The sequence below is a fragment of the Colossoma macropomum genome, unplaced genomic scaffold (assembly GCF_904425465.1).
Source record: "Colossoma macropomum unplaced genomic scaffold, Colossoma_macropomum, whole genome shotgun sequence".
In the NCBI taxonomy this organism is placed as follows: Eukaryota; Metazoa; Chordata; class Actinopteri; order Characiformes; family Serrasalmidae; genus Colossoma; species Colossoma macropomum.
Window position 1 is genome coordinate 14134664 of NW_023494796.1, and position 19312 is coordinate 14153975.

The 19312-nt window shown below is 39.5% G+C and overlaps 2 protein-coding genes across 2 annotated transcripts in view; one reads left to right on the top strand and one right to left on the bottom strand.

Moving 5' to 3' along the window:
* jag1b (jagged canonical Notch ligand 1b) overlaps window positions 1-18988 on the top strand; it is a 64363-nt gene extending 45375 nt beyond the window's left edge. Inside the window, exons 15-26 of the mRNA XM_036582873.1 lie at window positions 92-205; window positions 295-408; window positions 1281-1394; window positions 7080-7196; window positions 8605-8632; window positions 9088-9173; window positions 9714-9827; window positions 10109-10221; window positions 11016-11252; window positions 12155-12286; window positions 12615-12765; window positions 15341-18988. Of these exons, the coding sequence (XP_036438766.1) occupies window positions 92-205; window positions 295-408; window positions 1281-1394; window positions 7080-7196; window positions 8605-8632; window positions 9088-9173; window positions 9714-9827; window positions 10109-10221; window positions 11016-11252; window positions 12155-12286; window positions 12615-12765; window positions 15341-15795 (1775 nt within the window). The 3' untranslated portion in view covers window positions 15796-18988. The remainder of the gene's footprint in view (window positions 1-91; window positions 206-294; window positions 409-1280; window positions 1395-7079; window positions 7197-8604; window positions 8633-9087; window positions 9174-9713; window positions 9828-10108; window positions 10222-11015; window positions 11253-12154; window positions 12287-12614; window positions 12766-15340) is intronic.
* LOC118816473 (chromobox protein homolog 2-like) lies at window positions 1880-8799 on the bottom strand. The gene is made up of 2 exons (XM_036582874.1): window positions 8591-8799; window positions 1880-2490 (listed from the first exon to the last, which is right to left on the bottom strand). The coding sequence occupies exon 2, from the start codon at window positions 2429-2431 to the stop codon at window positions 2066-2068; it is 366 nt and encodes a 121-aa protein (XP_036438767.1). The 5' UTR covers window positions 2432-2490; window positions 8591-8799; the 3' UTR covers window positions 1880-2065.
* Window positions 18989-19312: the final 324 nt, after the last annotated feature.

Consider the following 19312-nt stretch of genomic DNA (forward strand, 5'->3'; position numbering starts at 1 on the left):
TGATTAACTTGTTCGCCTATTTATCAGTAACTACGTTACTTTTTAAACTACTTTACTTTTTTTTATTACTAACGCATATTTTATTTTTCAGATATAAATGATTGTGAGAGTAATCCATGCCGAAATGGTGGGACGTGCATTGACAAAGTGAACGTGTATCAGTGTATTTGTGCTGACGGCTGGGAAGGGGCCCACTGTGAAATTAGTATGTCTTTTTTTCTTGCAATAAATCTCTTTTTTTCCTATACCTGTGCATTTAGACCTAACCAAAATGTCTTTCTTCCTATCTGCCAGACACAGATGACTGCAGCTTGAATCCCTGTCTAAACAAGGGAACATGTCAAGACCTGGTGAATGACTTTTACTGCGAATGCAGAAATGGCTGGAAGGGAAAGACTTGCCACTCACGTAAGAGTCTTTCTCTGACCCAGCCAAATAAGAATAGGGTTGTCACAATACAACTATTTGATACTGATACCAAGTGTAGTGTTTCAATGCTTCATACCAAAATGATGCTGTGGGAAAAAAAAAATTAAAAACTAGTCATCATGAACATTGCAGTGTTTATTCAATTTAACAAATATTCAAATAATTATCAATAGAAAACTCTTTAAGTGATAAATAAGTGAACTAAATCATTTAACATTAAAGCTGCACTATGTAAGTTTTGGTGGTTTGGAATCCTCTCTAGTGGAAAAGTGTAGTTGCACACACATACAAAACAACATTTTGTAATGTATGTTGTGCTTCAGATCCCTTCCCTGATGAATCTCATTTGCGAGCACTTTGAAAGAGTGTACAAAGAGAAGTTGTTGAAGGAAATGTCTCCTGAGGATTTGAGTGAATTATCTTCATAACTTCATCAGTGTGATACTGATTTTGCATTTCTGACCTAAACATTGAACCAGACTTTCTTTTTGAGCCTGTGCATGTGACATTAATATGTAATGACACATGACGCGGTCTAAAAAACTCCCGCCTTGACACCTCTGACTTTTAAATTATTATTTCATACTTTACAGGGCAACTTGCAGCAGCACATGCACACCATATTGTAATGTGTTTGTTCCTTCTGACTCAGTAATGCTACTTGTTTCAATTTTAATCAAACAAATTCATAGTGCAGCACTATGCAAGAATAGGAAGTAAACATCAGTATTAGCCTATTTAAAAACTTATTGAAAGGTAAAGTATTGCATTGTTTAGCAGTTTGCAGTACTGAAAAAAATCATTAAATTTTTGATACACTGTGCGAACTCACTAAGAATGTTTCATTTCAGGTGAGAGCCAGTGTGATGAAGCCACATGTAACAATGGAGGTACCTGCCATGATGAGGGGGATACCTTTACATGCAGGTGCTCACCAGGCTGGGAGGGTGCAACTTGCAACATAGGTGAGTTCAGTTGATTGGTTTATAAAGTTGGTGCACAAAATGCCATAAACCCCATCTCTGTAAGCTGTACTCCATCAGTATTCCCTTAGAGCTTTAAGTGGGCCTGAAAATTTGGTCCAAGCCAGACAAAATTCAGTTTGATGCCAACAACCACAGCAACAAGCAGCATCTAATTATCAGCTATCCAAAACGCAGTTTAAATGTCACTGTGTAACGCGACAGAATGACACAGACGCTTGCGGGTAAGTGAACGAGAGGCTTTACTAGTCAAAACAGAATCCACAATCGTAGTCAAGTCACAGGCACTGGTCAAATTCAGGCAATATACACAAAAACACAAATATAACCAGGCGAATAGTCCAAAAGGGATAAAGCAAAAGGCAGGTCAAAAAACAAGGGAAAACAGGTCAGAACAGGAATAAACAATCAGAAATAAAGCTCAGTAGCTCTGTGGAAAGAAGCAATACCTTGCAATGAATCTGTCTACAAGCCCGGGCTTTAAACTAAACTAATCAGAGAAGAACAGGTGAAACAAATCAGTACTCTGGGGAACTGGAGTGCTGGTTAGAGCATGAGAGTAAGGCTGGCGTCATTTGATCTTCCAGGGAATTGTGGGAGATTGAGTCCAAAGAGAGTTCAGAGCCAAAGGGAGTCATGACAGTACCCTGCCCCTAAAGAGTACGGGATGGCCTCGGAATGAGGCTGGCCAGGATGACCACCACGCCCACGTCTGGAGACCCGAATAGGAGCAGGACCCGACCTGCCTTGGTTCTGGACAGATGCGATCTGTCTATGACGACCCGCAGAGGCACATGACGTGGACCGGAGGGCACCTTCTGTGGACGGCCCCTAGGTTGAGGAGCAGGTTTCTCTGGGTGATGGCTGTGAAAGTCCACTATCAAACCGGGATCCAGTACATCCCGTGCAGGAACCCAACACTGCTCCTCAGGGCCATATCCCTCCCAATCCACAAGGTACTGGAGTACACCTCCACGTCTCCGGGAGTCCAGCAGCCTGTGGACAGCGAACACAGGCATTCTGTCAATCTCCTCCGGAGGGGGCGGTGTGACGTCCGGCGTAGCCTCGTCCAGGGGCCCTGAAATAACAGGTTTCAGTAAAGAAATGTGAAAAGAACGTGAGACTCGGAACCTGGGGGGCAAATCCAATTTATAAGTCACATCGTTAAGTTTCCTAAGTATTTTAAAAGGACCAGTGTATTTAGGGAGTAACTTCCTACTTCCCTCAGATGCTCTGAAATCCCTGGTAGACAGCAACACTGAGGCTGATAGATAGGGGTTTCTCCTCTATGGCGGTCAGCTTTCTCCTTATTCTTTGGAGCGCTTCCTCTATTCGCTGATGGGTTTCCTCCCATAAGCTTTCACTTCTCTGCCTCCACGCATCAACAGCATTAGTGATGGCGTCAGCGGAGGCTGGTAACCCAGGACACACTGAAAAGAGTTCTGCGCTATTTCTGCCCATAAAAGAAACTTAGACCAGTCTGAGGAGTTGTTTAAACAAAAGAGTCTGAGGAACTTCCCCAATTCCTGATTCATTCGCTCACATTGTCCGGTTGTGGATGATACCGGACGTCAGACTGATTGACACTCCGACATGCTCAAAAAATGCGGACCAGACTTGCGAAGTGAACTGGGGACCTCTATCTGATAAAATATCTTCTGGGATGCCAAAAAAAAAACTGATTAAATAGAGCTTTGGCCATTTGGAAAGCCATGGGGACATTAGCGAATGGGATAAACTGGACACCTCTTGAAAATCAGTCTATGACTGTGAGGATAGTGGTGTAGCCCTGAGATTCAGGTAAATCAGTCACATAGTCTACAGCAATGTGAGACCACAGTTGAGCTGGGACTGGTAATGGTGCCATCTTACCTGCGGGCAAGGTCTTAGGCATCTTGCATTGAGAGCTAATAGTACATGAAGCAACAAACGAATGAACATTGCGGTTTATGGTCTCCCACCAGTAACTAGTTGAAATTAATTGCTGTGTACGTGTCTCTCCCGAATGACCAGATGTAAGAGAAGAATGGACCCAGGTGATTAATCTATCAGAAAACTGAGATGGTACGTAAAGTTTACCAGGACGGCAATGTTTAGGGACTTGGTTAGTTTACTAAGGCCTTTTCAATTACTTCATCTATCTCCCATTGAATGGTAGATACAGTCACTGTGGGAGGCAAGATAGGTTCAGGGCAGAAGATGCAGAAATCGAAGATCTGCTTTGGTGTTCTTTGAGCCAGGACAGTATGTAATGTTGAAGTTGAACCTAGCAAAGAATAGGGACCAACGGGCTTGACGAGCATTGAGTCGTTTAGCGTTACATAGATATTCTAGATTTTTGTGATCAGTGAGACGAGAAACGGATGCTTAGCTCCCTCTAACCAATGACGCCATTCTTCCAATGCAAGTTTAACTGCTAAAAGTTTGCGATCGCCAATACCATAGTTTCTTTCAGTGGGTGTTAAATTGTGTGAGTAGAAAGCTATTGGATAGAGTTTTAAAGGGTTACTGAAATGTTGTGATAATACAGCTCCAAAGCCTGTTTCTGAGGCATCCACCTCCACAACAAAAGGTTCTGAGGGGTCAGGATGTTTGAGGATAGGGGCCGTAGAAAATGCCTCTTTAAGCACTAAAAAAGTCTTCTCAGCTTGTTCAGCCCATTGAAAAAGCTTGGGATTACCTTTGAGCAGAGCAGTGATGGGGGCAGCAATACTACTAAAGCCAATAGAAATTAGCAAAACCTAAGAATCGTTAGAAATCTTTAACTGATGATGGTGTGGGCCAATTCAGCACTGCATCGACCTTTTTATCATCTGTTACGACCCCGTTGGAACTGATGATATAACCCAGGAATTAAACGTATTGTAAGTGGAATTCGCACTTTTCTCCTTTTATGTACAAATTATTGTCCAAGAGTTTCTGTAGGACTGTCTAAATGTGACTAATGTGGGACTCGAGATCTGGGGAGTACACGAGAATGTCATCAATATAGGCTATGGCAAATTTTCCTAACATCTCTTTGAGGACATCATTGATAAACGAGAGAGCCCAAAAGGCATTGCAAGATGCTCGTAGTGCCCCCTGGTGGTCACAAAGGCTGTTTTCCATTCGTCTCCTTCTTTGACATGAATGAGGTTGTAAGCACTCCTCAAGTCAAGTTTAGTAAAATATTTGGCTCCTTTTATTTGTTCTAGAGCTGAGGGAACTAGTGGAAATGGGTATGGATATGTTTTTGTGATTTTATTCAGACCTCTGTAATCTATGCATGGGCGGAGACCTCCATCCTTCTTTTTAACAAAGAAGAAGCCTGATGCTACTGGGAATGTTGAGGGTCGGATAAAACCCTGATCAAGAGCTTCTTGGATGTAAGTATCCATGGCTAGTTCTTCCTCTTGGGTAAGGGGATAGACGCGTGACTTGGGGAGTACAGGGTTCTGTACAAGGTCAATGGCACAGTCATATAGTCTGTGTAGGGGTAGTTTTGTGGTGTTGCCTTTACTAAACACCTCCTTGAGGTCTATGTATTCAGGGGGAATGGTTACATTATGTCATTCTGGGGGCTTTCAATGGATGTGGAGCTGACAGACAACTTGGGAGAAGAGAGACAGTTCAGGTGGCAGAATTCAGACCATTTCTGAACTTCTTGTTCTGACCAAGAAATAGTGGGATTATGTTTTTCTAACCAGGAATAAGTTCAAACCCTGATTGTTCTATGATGAAAAGGGCAAGGTTTTCAGAATGAAGAGCACTGGTTTGGATGAGTAGAGGCTGGGTCTTAGATGAAATGGCACAGCTACTCGCAGTGTCATTGGCAGGTCTTCTGTAGGAACTTGGAGTTGTTCAACGAATCAGAAATAGATGGAATTTCCTTCACCTCCGGAATCTATAAGGTCTGAAACAACAACAGACACTTGATGACAGTAGACAATGACAGGCAATAAAAACAACTTGGAAACCAACCTTTATGGGAACACTCACCACATTAGCACGTGGAGTATTCTCCATGTGCTTTCCAGAGGTCAGCACAGAATTTTTGGGCGGCCTGGTCCTGGAGTCCCATATTAAATGACCGGCACTACCACAGTACAAACAGAGGCCTTCTCTCAGCTGTCGGAGCCTCTCCTCCTTGGATGGATGGGAGGAGTCACACTGCATGTGTTCTTCACTTTCTTCATGAGTCAGGTGTTTAGGGGTAATTCGTGTTTTCACAATGTTTTTTCCAGGATTGTCCGTTCGTTTCCTGCCACGATTATTCAGCAGCTGATCGAGGCGGACAGAAAGGGTTATTAACTGGTCTAAGGAAAGGTCATTGTCTCTACACGCCAGTTCTGTTAGAATGTCCGCATTTAGTTCCTGGAGGAAAATAACCAGTAGTGCTGCTTCGTTCCATCTGCTACTAGAAGCTATTGTGCAGAATTCCAAAGGATATTCTACTACTGAGCGGCGGCCTTGGCGGAGCTTGGTTAACATTTCACCACTGACTTGTCCTTCATGGGGGTGATCAAACACAATTTTAAATTCTCTTAGGAATTGGCTAAAAGACAGGTTGTGAATATGTGACCAACTTGCGGTGGCCCATTCTAAAGCTTTATCTGATAAACGAGATACAAAAAATGAGATCTTGGCCTGGTCGGAAGATTGAGTCCAAAGAGAGTTCAGAGCCAAAGGGAGTCATGACACACTGAGTCATTTAAAGGTTTACTAATCTACCATACCATAATTTAAAAAAATGTTTAAATAAGTAAATCAGTGGCCAATATATTGGAGTTAAAGTCGAAAACTACAACCGAAAAGTTTGTGCACTGTTTTTAGTGCATGCACCACCCTAAACACATGAGACTAGAAGTTTGATTCCCTGTTGAGGCAGGAGTGCCACTACTATGCCAGTAAGAGAAAGCAGTTGTATGCATAAGCTGTTGATTGTCTTCCTCTATAGAGAACACCTTTTTCCCCATTTTAATGTACAATTACTGTTAATTAATACAGTCAAAATGTTAAATTCACCAAATAAAAAGAAAATTGTGCAGAAAAATGCCATATTTAGGTGTGGTAAAGGATGTGTTAACTGTTTTCATATGTAATTTGAACCAAGATACTAAAACTTATGCATACGACTGTACATGCACACTGCTATACCAATAAGAGTCCCTGGGTAAGTGACTTCCAGTGTTACGTTCACATGCTTTTGTGAGTGGATCTGGACAAGAATGTCTGCTAAATAATGTAAATTTTTACAGCAATCATTAAATTACTGATTTAGCTGTGCTATGGCAATATCAGTGATCTTTATTTAGAGTTTTGTCTCACCCTCACTGCATTTTATGTATGATTTATAGTGTGAACCATATAGTGTGAAAATGCAAAAAATCAATTATTGGTTGTTAGTATCAATATCAATGAGTTGTTCTTGTTATCATAGTAACATAGTAGTTACCCCTAGTAATAGAAGTGAACTGACAACAAAAGAAGAGAGAAAAGACAGCCCAAATGCTTTCAGAGTTGGGAGACATATAACAAGAAATATGTCAAACTCTAGGGTGAACTGAAAAAATTTCCCTTCATAATCACAAGGGTCAAGTAGTTAAAGTGCAAATAATGTTTATGTGTGAAGTTGAGAAATTTTGACGGGAAGGCTTTGACCTTTTCTTCTCTGTGCTTCCTCTACAGCAAAGAATAGCAGCTGTCTGCCCAACCCTTGCGAGAATGGAGGCACCTGTGTAGTTAGTGGCGAATCTTTCACCTGTGTGTGTAAGGAAGGTTGGGAGGGTGTCACCTGTTCCCAGAGTAAGTATTGCTTCTTTGAGGCAGCACCAAGAGAGTCAGCATTTTTTAGGGTAAAGGAGAAAGATGCTTGCTGAATGACTAAAATATAAATAGATCATCTGATATTTGTCTTTAATCTTTTCTTTATGTGCTCTGTTCCCGAAACAGTTGTTGAGTAAAGCAGTGTGCCTTCAATGTGCCTTCTTATACACTACAAAAAAGATATTTTGACAAATCAAAGCTTCTTAAATGCAGGCAGAATTTGTAATAATTCTCACTTTTATCTTGTTCTAACAATATGGGAAGCTTGGTCGGTCAATTTCTAGACCTTCTTTAATGCACCAGCAGATAATTTTACTTATATTACATAATATTAGATGTATAGTCTACATTTAAGATGTTTTCTCTTAAATCTTTTTTGGTAATGCAGACTTTGGTTTACTTGCTCGTTTGTTTCCGTTCTTCTTCTTTGCTCACCTTCCTCTTATTCTCTCTTTCTTTGACTAAATATTGTAGACTGTCGTTGGCAATGAAGGAGAATAGGAAAAAAAAATTAAATGAGGAAAATGGAGACAGATGTCCACAACCCCCAGCCCACCCCCTATGGTTCTTTTTCTCTGCACATTCTTTTCCTGTCGTCCTCTATATCTCTGACTCTCACTCTAGCCTAGTCATGTGTAAAAGTGAAAAAAAGGCTGTGAAGTGCTTGTCATTGAAGGTTAATATATACATTTTGTCACTAACACAGATGCCTGTTTTAAGGTGCTGAAAATACTGGTTAATACTGACAGTATCAGCTAATGTAATTTAATGTGATGAAAAATTTAACACCATTAGTTTTAGTTGAACTTGATGTGATTGGCAGCTTTAAAAGGCCACAGGTAATTATCAGTTCTCAACTGTCCCAATTTTTAAACACCAACTTGCAAAGTCTTAAATAATATAAATAGTGCCGGGGGTGGAGCTTCCCAGTATTCTTTGCAGTTGTTAGGATCTGTACATCAGCTCTTATTATTCATCTGTCCTCTTCACGTAAAGTTTTTTTTTGTGTTATAACATTATCCTCAGGCTAAAGGTTAAGTGTGACTGCAGCAACAATTCAGTGCTCATATTAACCAGTTCCACCTGTATTACAGCGATAGAAGAATGCAGGTGGTGACTGTGAATTTAGCACTTTAGGAATTTAAAAAACATTAAGTTCTCAAAAGTGAATAACTGTCCTCTAAGGTGTCTGTTCATTACAACGTAAAACAAGCTGCTTAATACTGCTTTATTGCTCAGCCAGTTATATCAGTTAGACTCTAGTACTTTTAAGAGGCAAAGGAGGTCTGTTAATAATAACGTCTTTGCACACACACAAGCTTTGACATGTTCTATGCTGTACTAACGTGGAAAAAAGCAAAACTCATTCTCACTCTTTCTCTTTCAGATACCAACGACTGCAGTCCACACCCATGGTAAGTCCAGGCAAATCGTTTTTTGTGCACACAGCCTGCTGCTGTAAACAAGCCTGTACAGTTGTGCAGAACTTTCTCACACTCTGCAGGCAGTGTGCTGGGAAATAGGCACGCCCTTTTTTTGCTGTCATTCCAAAGGTGCGCTCAGCCCTGCTGTCTACCGTGCACGCCGCTCGACTTCCTGCTTCAACTGATCAAGAGATCGTTTAAGTTCAGTTCAATGTGAAAAAAAAGAGAAAAAAAGAGAAAGAAAAATAGCTCATTGCGCTTTGGGCATTGCTTCTTAAGGGGGAATTCCACTGTAAAGTATCAAATTCAACATCAGAATGACTCATGCCTGCACTGGTAAAAGTTTTGTTGAAATGTCTTCCTGAATTATAATGTATAAGGGAGGAAGTTTTAGCATTACCGTGATCATTTTCTCTCTCCCTTTCTTTGTTTCTTTCCCTCTCTAGCTACAACAGTGGGGCTTGTGTAGATGGAGAGAACTGGTACCGGTGTGAGTGTGCCCCAGGCTTCGCTGGCCCTGACTGTCGCATAAGTGAGTGTGAGCCTTATGAATGATGGGGTCCTTCAGCCACAGCCAATCCTGGCCCTGATTCTATCCTTCAAAAAAGTCAGGGTTGGGACATAATTGTCTAGCCAGCCATTTAGCCGGCCATTCTGGCAGAGTGCCAAACAAGCCAGCCAGCTCTGTCCTCATATTCTGAGTTCATAATTCCTAAAGGGAAAAGGCTTACAGCATCCAAAAAGCCATTTAGCCTTGGTGCTCAGCACTGATTAGAGTTCATTTGTCCCCTTTAAAAACTTTCATTTGGCCACTTAGCTCCTTATTATAAGACATACCTCAGGCTTTGCTGTTTGGTGCAGGCGTAACTGTAAATATAGCCTGCACTAATGAAATTACTGTCAGCTGAGCATGGTTATATGTTAGATCAAGGCTATTAAAGTTGGACCAGTTGCTCCGTCAGATGTCTTTCTGTAAAACATATTTTTTCTCTAGCTTTACTGCCTAATTACTCCCAATTTTTCCTGTTTGTGCTTCTAAGAAAGTAAAGGAAGTGTTTGTGGTTTCCTTCAGATATTAACGAGTGCCAGTCCTCACCCTGTGCCTTTGGTGCTACATGTATAGATGAGATCGACGGCTATCACTGCCTTTGTCCACCTGGACGAACTGGGCCTCATTGTCAAGAAAGTGAGCACAATCTTACACACCATCTTCTTTTATCACATAATCCAGTAAAGCACCAGGGTAACAAGACACTTTTTAGCCAGGTAGCAGAAAATCCCAAGCTGTGAGTTGACTGCTGTAGGTCCTGATCTGAGCTCCTTGTGTGTGCCAGATCACTTGCTCTGATGCGTTTTGTGGCAGGGAGGACAATTACAAGCTCAGTCCACAAGGAAGACAGAGTTGTCTGCAAGTGCTCATTGAAGGTTGTTTTTTCTGACCTTCCTTTATCTTCGTCTGTCACTCAGTCACAGGGAGGCCCTGCATTTCTGATGGAGGTCAAAGTACCGCTGATGGAGTAAAATGGGAAGAAGACTGCAACACCTGTCAGTGTCACAATGGAAAGGTCCACTGCACCAGGGTATGTATGATTTTAACCTACACACAAGGTTACAACCTACACACTGACCCATTGCTAAATGCCTTTCCCTAAATATTTTCTAGTTTTAGCTTAGCAACGTAACTAGATCCAATCTTTCAGAATTTTACAATATGCCGCAATGCTGTGCATGGGTGCTGCGACATATTATAGGGGAATCAAAAGGGATTCATTTCAACACAAGAAGAGTGGATCTGTATGAAACAGAGTGTCAGACCACTTAAAGCTATCAAAAAACTTCACAGAGAGCATGTACATCTGATCCAAGGTTTATAGGTTTGCTAACCTAACAAATCTAGCTAGTTAATAAAGTCTTTCTTTGTTATTGTGATCTCATTATTTAGTATCTTGGATTAAATACTGATTAGCTTTAGAGCAGGCAAATGGAGACCAGTGACAGCTCAGTCACTGTTTGCTAGCTAGCTATCACACAATTACCTGTTCTACTGGACAGGTATAATGTAGCTCCTTTGCTCTTTGAGACTTCTCTCTTTTTGAATTTAATCTGTAGGCTTCATTCTTTTAGCACCTTTAGAGTGATAATTGATTACAATGTTATGAATGTGGCCTTCAGACATATGCTGTAAACCTTTTCTTGCTACTCCTTTGCACAAATTTGGTTCTATTGCTTTAAAGATATTTGGCATGCACGATTTGAAAGCTTGTCAGACGTAGCCACAGATTTTGCAAGTGGTCACTTGTAATTCTTTTTAGGTTATAGAGTTTTTTTGTTGAATGCATAATGTGAAATGCTCTGTTGGGCTTTTTTTCCTCAGATGTGGTGTGGGCCGAAGTCTTGTCGGATTGGTAAAGGCCATGGCGGATGCCGGTTGGGCCAGTCTTGTATCTCCATCAAAGAGGAGCATTGTTTTGTGAAGCCCTGCCATGGCCTGGGAGAGTGCTGGCCCTCTGCGCCCCCTCCACCAAACTCCAAATGCCACCATAGCTTCCCTTACCAGGACAACAGCTGTGCCAACATCACGTTCACCTTCAGTAAAGAGACCATGCCTCGAGTGAGTCATCCTTTCGAAGTAGAGATTGACTTTTCTTATCTTGCTGTCAAATCATTCAGCCCATCTTTTCATTGTTAAATTGTTGAAAGTGTCTTCCGCATAATGCAGTGAGCAACACAATTTTATTGCAACAGGCACAACCTCAGCCACATTAGTCAGCCAAAAGGAAATTGCAAATTCTATTAGGTTATGGGTTTGACAAATTGTTGTTGTTGAAAAAATAATATTTGCTAATTTTGTAAAAATGTATTTTTTTAAAAGTTAGCAAATTCAGTTTTAACAAGGCACCAAAATACTTGCAGACACTGCTGTAATGCAAAAGGATACAGTTTTGAAAATGCTTTCTTCTGATGCCTGTAAAGGCAGGCTTTGCATCATGGAGAACACTCACTGGCTACCAAGCAGATGTGCTTGACTTGCTTGGGGCTGTATGTGGCATAGCTTCAGGGGGAAAGGCTCATTGAGTGTGCTGCCAACGTGATCACTTAAAGCACTCTCTGGACTTAAACTTAGGTCCCCATAGAAGGCTACCCTCTGCATTGCTGAAACTTTGGCCATTATGCATGGACATTGTATCCTTATTTGAACTGAGACATTCCTTAGTTAATATGCCGTAGCTGCACAGATAGAAATGCAGCACTGTAGCACCAAAGCAGTAATCATGCAAGTCTTGAGAAACAGTCAGCTGCCCACTAGCCAAGCATTCTTACGGCCAACCATTCTGAGCATGACAGAAATCAAGACTATGGAATTTAGAACCCATCCATCTTCTTTATTTACTTTTTTCCTCTCATCTTCACATATCAGCATTCATAAGAGATTTTTTATCTTTGTAGTACAAAGGACCTTGCTTTCAGTTACCATCGCTAACTGGTCCTAATAGCTTTTCTTTGTCTCTGCAGGGTCTGAGTATAGAACATGTGTGTAATGAGCTGAGACAGGTGTATGTAGTGAAGAACCTCTCCTCAGAGTATGGTGTTTCCATCGCCTGCGATCCCTCCTTCTCTGCCAGCAATGAGATCCATGTCAGCATAGTGAGTATACATCCTTTCATGTTTTCTGAAGAATTTCATGCATTAGATATGATGTAATCGAGATCTTGTCCATGAAAGGCTTCAGGTTTTTATTTCAAACAAGCAGAAGCACACCTTATTCCAGTTGTTTAATTAGTTGGTCTCAGTCTTCAAACTAGTGATTAGTTATATAAGGTTTGAATGAAAACTTGCCAACCTTTACATTGGCCCTTTTGTGGGTAAGATTGCTGTGTGATTGATTGATTAATTATTATTTTTTTGGTTACAAAATCACGGCTAACACATGCTCAGTTACTTTTCAAATTACTATTCAAATTCTTGTCTATAGTCAATCGAAGAGCCAAGGTTGGACAGGAGCCCCATTAAAGAGATCACTGATCGGATTATAGACCTGGTGAGCAAGCGCACTGGCAACAGCTCTATTATCACAGCTGTCACTGGAGTGCGTTTGCAGCAGAGGCAAAACCCCAGCAAAACAGGTACGAACCTCTCAGTAAAGGGGGATAAACAGTGAAAAAATGAGGAAAACAGCGGGTGACACCATTCCAATAACATCTATATTTCTGCAAATTGTAGTGCACAAATCTGTGTTTGCACGTAGCAACGAGCCCAGAATGATGCACTGACTGGTCCATGCCCGATTCATGAAACTGCCGTATGGCATCAAAACATGCAGAGATTTGTGTACTGATTTAACTTCAGCAACACTGAAACCAGCAACTGCAGCCTGATATAGTAGAGGATGTTAACTTTTCAAACCTTTCACTTTCAACTTTTCTATACAGCTGTATACATATGATTTATACATGGTTTAATTCATTCAGACGTTGCAGTAGTGAGCAAATAAAATGAAATCATTTAACAGATCCAATGGTTATTCTCAATAAAGAAATCCACCTGGTCACTGAATTCTTTCTTGCTATTTGTACTTACTTCTCAATTGAAAGACTACTGAGCTGATCAAGATTTCAGTTAGCAAATTTTGATTCAGATTCACCAATTACATGTTCACAGTATTTTAACAGAATTGGTTATCACGTACATGGATGCCTGTATCTGCACTTATTAACACTGAAATTTTGTATTTTTATGATTATGATTCAACCTCAAATTAAGCATTCTGAGTTTCTTAAAATACTACGCTTTAATTTACACACACTCTGACTAGACATGAGTTTATCGTACAGATATGCCAAAGGTAAAGGTTCTTAAAAAGTGCTGTATAAGTATCATGTATTATTATTATTATTGTTATTATAAATAATTATTATTAGTAATAGTAGTATTAAATAACAATGCTGCTAGTGAAATGTAATATAAATTTATTTTATTATCCACTTGAATGTTCTCAAGGGCCAGTCAAAGGCTAGTTTTTCAAACTATATTCCTGGAGATATAGCATTGCAGTATATAAACTTTGGTCCTTCAGTAGACTTAGATAGTAACATTTGGTCAAGAAAAGAGGGATGCCGAGCATGTCCATCATTTCAAATGTACCACATCTCTTTTTTTCCAAGTCAAGGCTTTGTTGTCATTTCAGCTATATACAAGTACACAGTGAAACAAAACAACATTCCTCCAGGACCATGGTGAACACAAGTGCAAAACAATACAATATACACAGTGCAGACAATACGACAAATATGAAAAACTTACAATAAATACAAAACAGAACAGAGGCAGTACGCAGCACCATTATTTGGACCCAGAGAGGCCACTGCGTGTGTTACCATGCCACCATCTTGGTCAAGCTTTGACATCTTTCTTAAAATGTACTGCCAGACATCTTAAATTCATATTCATTTCTGTGGATTAAAAATACTGAAACTGTTTATATTGTCATTATATGGAATCAAAAACTCTTACCCGGCTCATGGTAGAAACTTCACTTTGAGCTTTAGAGGCATTAACTGTCCTTGACAGTAATTCTGTATACACCATAAAAATGATGGCTTAAAGGTGTTTCCACAGCCATTGCCAACTAGGTCCCAGAAACTCTAAGGAGTCTTTAGTCATACAGGCTGTGGAATGTTACATCAGCTTTGCCAGCTGGACGGAGCATCGATTTGACATCAGGGTCCTCTTTGTGCATGCCATTCATCAAAATGCAGGGTGCTGTGCTGCTTCAACTAGTGCCAAATGGCATGCTCGCTTGGTAACTTGGGAATGATTCTTGCTAGTGTTCTGTGCAGACTGGCCATTTTAAGTGAGAATGAGCAAATTATTTGTCTCATTCCACAATACAAAGCTGTTACTGGGAAAATAATCATGTCCAATAATTTGGACATAAATGGACATAGATCCTGAATAAGGGTCAATTATGATCTTTCATTTTACTGTAGAACTGCCCTAAAATATGGCTGGAATATTTTCCTATAGTTTTTGTTGTCCAGTGTTAGGAATTACCAACTTTATATATGATGTGTTTATCACATGGCACAATTTTCAAGTTTGGAATCTCTTCTCATATTAATAGTATTTATTTAATTCAATAATATCTTCTACACATTGAAATATTGAAATGTGGTCAGCTAGACACCAGAAGGTATTTTAAGATATTTTATTCAATAATTTTAGGAAGGTTTTAGATTATAATATAATTATGATATATTTACAGTAATTCCTTTTTGAGGAAAAGTTACATGCCTTGAGATATGAGGCATTCTGGATGTCAATTTTATCATAATTCTCAATAATATTCAGCTTTCTTATTCATTAAAAAATATATATATATATACACATCTCAGTTCATCATTCTGAACACATCTAAAAATTTCTTTTTTTTTTTTTTAAACAGCTTCCTGCAAAGGAGTTGGACGTTTTGTAGAGTACTTGCATCATATTGATCATTTTATAAATGTACTTGCAACAACATTAGTTTTATATAATTGAAAACAGTGATTCCAAACATTTCAACTATAGTGATGTTTGGGAGACTTATTGCTTATAGAAGATATGTAGGTGCCAAAAATTTTTCAGACTAATTTTGTGTAAACTTGTGTGACATACAGTTCTGTTAATGTTTAGTAACCTCATTTTACCTTTTTCTTCTAGACTATCTGGTTCCTCTGCTCAGCTCCATCTTCATCGTTCTCTGGATCATGGCCTTTGTAATGTCCTTCCTGTGGTGCATTCGTCGCCATCGGAAACAGAATGCCCATGGCAACACAGCAGCCTCGGCCACTGAGGACAACACCACCAACAACGTGCGTGAGCAGCTCAACCAGATCAAGAACCCAATTGAAAAACATGCAGCCCACAGTGTTGCCATAAAAGACTACGAGGGGAAGAACTCGATCATTGCCAAAATTAGGACACACAATACAGAGGTCGAGGAGGAGGAGATGGAGAAGCACATGCAGAAAGCGCGATTCACCAAGCAACCAGCCTACACGCTAGTGGAGAAGGAGGAGCGAACACCCACCAAAACCCCCAACTGGACTAACAAACAGGACAACAGAAACTTGGAGACAGTGCACAGTTTAAACAGGATGGAGTACATCGTATAGCAGGCAACTGTGTTGCCACATGACCAAACCCCTCCTCAGTACTGATCACGCAGAGGCTTGAGGAGGCTGAATCATTTCAAACTGTTGTGTCATACCTTTGACTCTAAGGTTTATTATTTGCAGAGTCCCTGTGTTAATTTAAGTTCTGACAAGCTGGCTTACACTGGCTTACAACTGATAGTTGTTGTGGTTGGCTGGAAAAAACCAAAGTGCTGTATTTCACGTCTATGCAAAAACTAGTTTGCAAGTCTCTTCCTGCTTTACAAAATCACTACCAGCACCACATACATTTCCAATGTCTATTTTTGTGGATACGTTTGAGTATCTTTGAGTCTTTGTACTATTTTCAGATAGTCTTAAGGGTTTTTTTTTACTTTTATTATTATAATGACAATATCACTGCTCAAGTAGTTTTTTTCTATTGGTTGTCGGGGCTCTCTCTGGTTAGATTTTACTATTATTGTGTACTAAATGTGCCTGTGCAGCTCTGCACCACAGCAACGGTCAGACTTTTTTAACATGACAAAGGACAAAAAAAGATAAACGCAGAAAAATACACATAAAAATGTTATTTATTATTGCTCTTTTCTTGGTGCAGGATGTGTCTGTCTTGCCTGGGTCGAGACTGTCCAGAATGCGGTTAATTCCTGCCTTAGAGCGTACGCTCAATGGACCTTAATTAAAATTGTTCTGACCATCATTTATAAGGATACAAAGCACAACGTCATTGATAGCTTTAGCCCTGAGATGTTACTATTCCTCTTCGTCTTTACAGTATACAGACAAATACGTTGGAGCTTTCAAAAAGCATGTATCATGCGTACTCATGCATGTCTTGCGTCGTGCGTGTCCCAGGTGTCTCTAGTACCAGCTTATAACAGTGGGAGCAACACTCCCTGTTCTAGCACTAGATGCAACCAAGAGAATGCATTGTCAGAAATGCAGCAAAGGTCTATTAAGCCTGATTAATGAAGTAATTGTATTTTTGTTAATTTTATGAAGCTATTAAAGTACACACCTAACGTGGCCCATCTTGCTTTCTAGCTGTTGATATAGCTACTTCCTAGTAGCTCCCAACTGATATGGAGCTCACATAAATAAACATTACTGACCACTGCCCTCTGTAGGTGTCAGTGTCAAATTCACATTCTGTTTGTTGCACTGTAAACATTACTGTGAAATCTAACAACTGTGGACAATAATGGTCATCAGGCAATTACGTAATAATTGCGACAGGCCTAGCTTGAAATCTTTTTAAACAAAGATTTATCGGATATCAAGCTCTAGTTTAAATGATTACCCAGTGTTAAGTCCAGTGAAAAGCTACAGGAGAATGATTTCTCAGTACTAAAGCTTTTAGGGAATTGCGCTCTACTCATTAATCAAACTGCAAGTTTTACAGTCTAGATTGTAAACAGCAATATCCTTGTCACTCGTTTCACATGTGTATGCCACATTGCAAGGACCTTATAGATGCTCATGCAGTGGATTATGTCAGCAACAGTAAGTGCGACCATGGCCAATACATGGCCAAATGTAAGCAACACTAGACTGTAAGGCAGGTACCAAGAAATGGGCACTGTCTGGCCCCAGGCAAGGGTCTGTTCACAGCTGCTGCCAATATGAAGAATTGTTAATTTAGAAATGTGTAAATATGTACATTTGTTTTTAATTAATCACTGTGTATATTTGATTTATTAACTTAATAATCAAGAGCCTTAAAATATCATTCCTTTTATTTATGTGTACTGTCTAGTTTTGAAGGTTTTGAAATTTTTTTAAGCTCATGGCTTTTTTTATTTTCACAACAAATTTGTTTCATGTTTTATAGATGCCAAAATTTTGAAGAGAAAAAGAGCAGTCTATTTTTTAAGAATAGTTTGGGCATTTGTGTGCCTGAAAGGTTTTTTTTTCCTTTTTGTATATTGTTAGATATTATTTTTGAAAACTCTGTTGTATCCATTTTGCCAGGACTTACTTGTAAAGGCAGGTGAGGTGAGGAACATAAGAAAGACAGCTGCTTTTGTTTTATTACATGACTTGGTGGCAAACACCTTGGTTGTCACAAATGAAAAACAATGCAAAGGAACAAATCTGTTTTGTTGTTTGTGGGTTAACCTACTGAAATTAGAGAATGTCATCAAAACATTGCTAATATAAATCATTTTGCCTCCGATTTAGTTTGCATAACATAGCATGCTAGGCGTTAAATACTTGAACAGTGGGGGGCCAGTGGGAACACCCAACCCAGCTCCTGGAGGTTGCTACACTCTTAAAAATAAAGGTGCCAAAAAAAGGTTCTTTGGCGTGATGACCTAGAAGAATCACATTTTTCCTAAAGAACTTTACTGTGGAGGAGTCTTCAAAGATCCCTGTTTGTAAATGAGATGTAAATGAGAAACAAAGTTTAAAGAACTAAAGGTTCTAAACCAAGTAAAGTTTTTTCCTGGAACCATACATCCAAGCCAAGTTTAGGAATCTTGATTTTTAAGAGTGTACACTACAGAATTTAGTTCCAGCTCTATTTCACACATCCCAGAAGACCAATTTCACCTTTCCTTACAGCCCTAAAAGATTTTCTAATTGCACAAGCCACATGCTGATCTAATAGCCAGAGAAAAGAGTGAAGGAAGCTGAAATTTCTTTCACCCTTCTTTGGTGTAGAGATCTGCATATCAAAGCTACTCAGTTTCCATATAATTGTTTCTATAGATGATGTATAGAGATGGCCGATACTATTTTTTCTTGAGCTTTGGCCAATACTGTAACCAATTGAATGTTTTTTCTTTAAGAACAACTAAGCGTTAAAATTAGCTGTTCGTAATTGAAACACATCACTTAAGGTGAGCATCTAAAAGTAGGCTTTATGCTCATACTACTCAAACACTCTACAGGAAGAAATATACAGGAATATACATCACATCACACAACGTGAGTGTGTGCTATTTCAGGATTTATTTGAATTATTTTTTTCCAATATGCTTCATATATGAGTTCATGTTTTTCACAAGAACGTGGCATTGCCAATTGGCCATGCATGGAAACCTATACAGTGTGTTATGTGTACATGTTATGTGTACGTTGTGGCAATGATACCCTAAAACTGATATCTCTTGTCTTCTTTCCTCGCAATTGAGAAGAGGAAAGCAAAAAAACAAACAAACAAAAAAAACAACAAAACAAAACAAAAAAACTCATATTATTAAGCCTAGATTATCTCCTAAACACTTGATTAGCAGAATCAATTGTGTTGTATCACACTAGGGTCTGAACCAAAGGATGATAGCTCTTCAGGAGCAAGGTTGGGCTTTTCTTGTTGCTGTGCACATTTTATTATATTTGTTTTATTCTTTCTTTTTTAAATGAGGCTCTCTATAAAAGACAAACCAGTGTATTTCTCTTTTGTTAATTCCATGAAATGATGGCAACATTCAGCATCCACATTTGACCTTATAAAGAGCTTGATTTTATTTTCTTTTTTGTTGAGATTGTTCCTGGCTTTTTTTTGACAGTCATA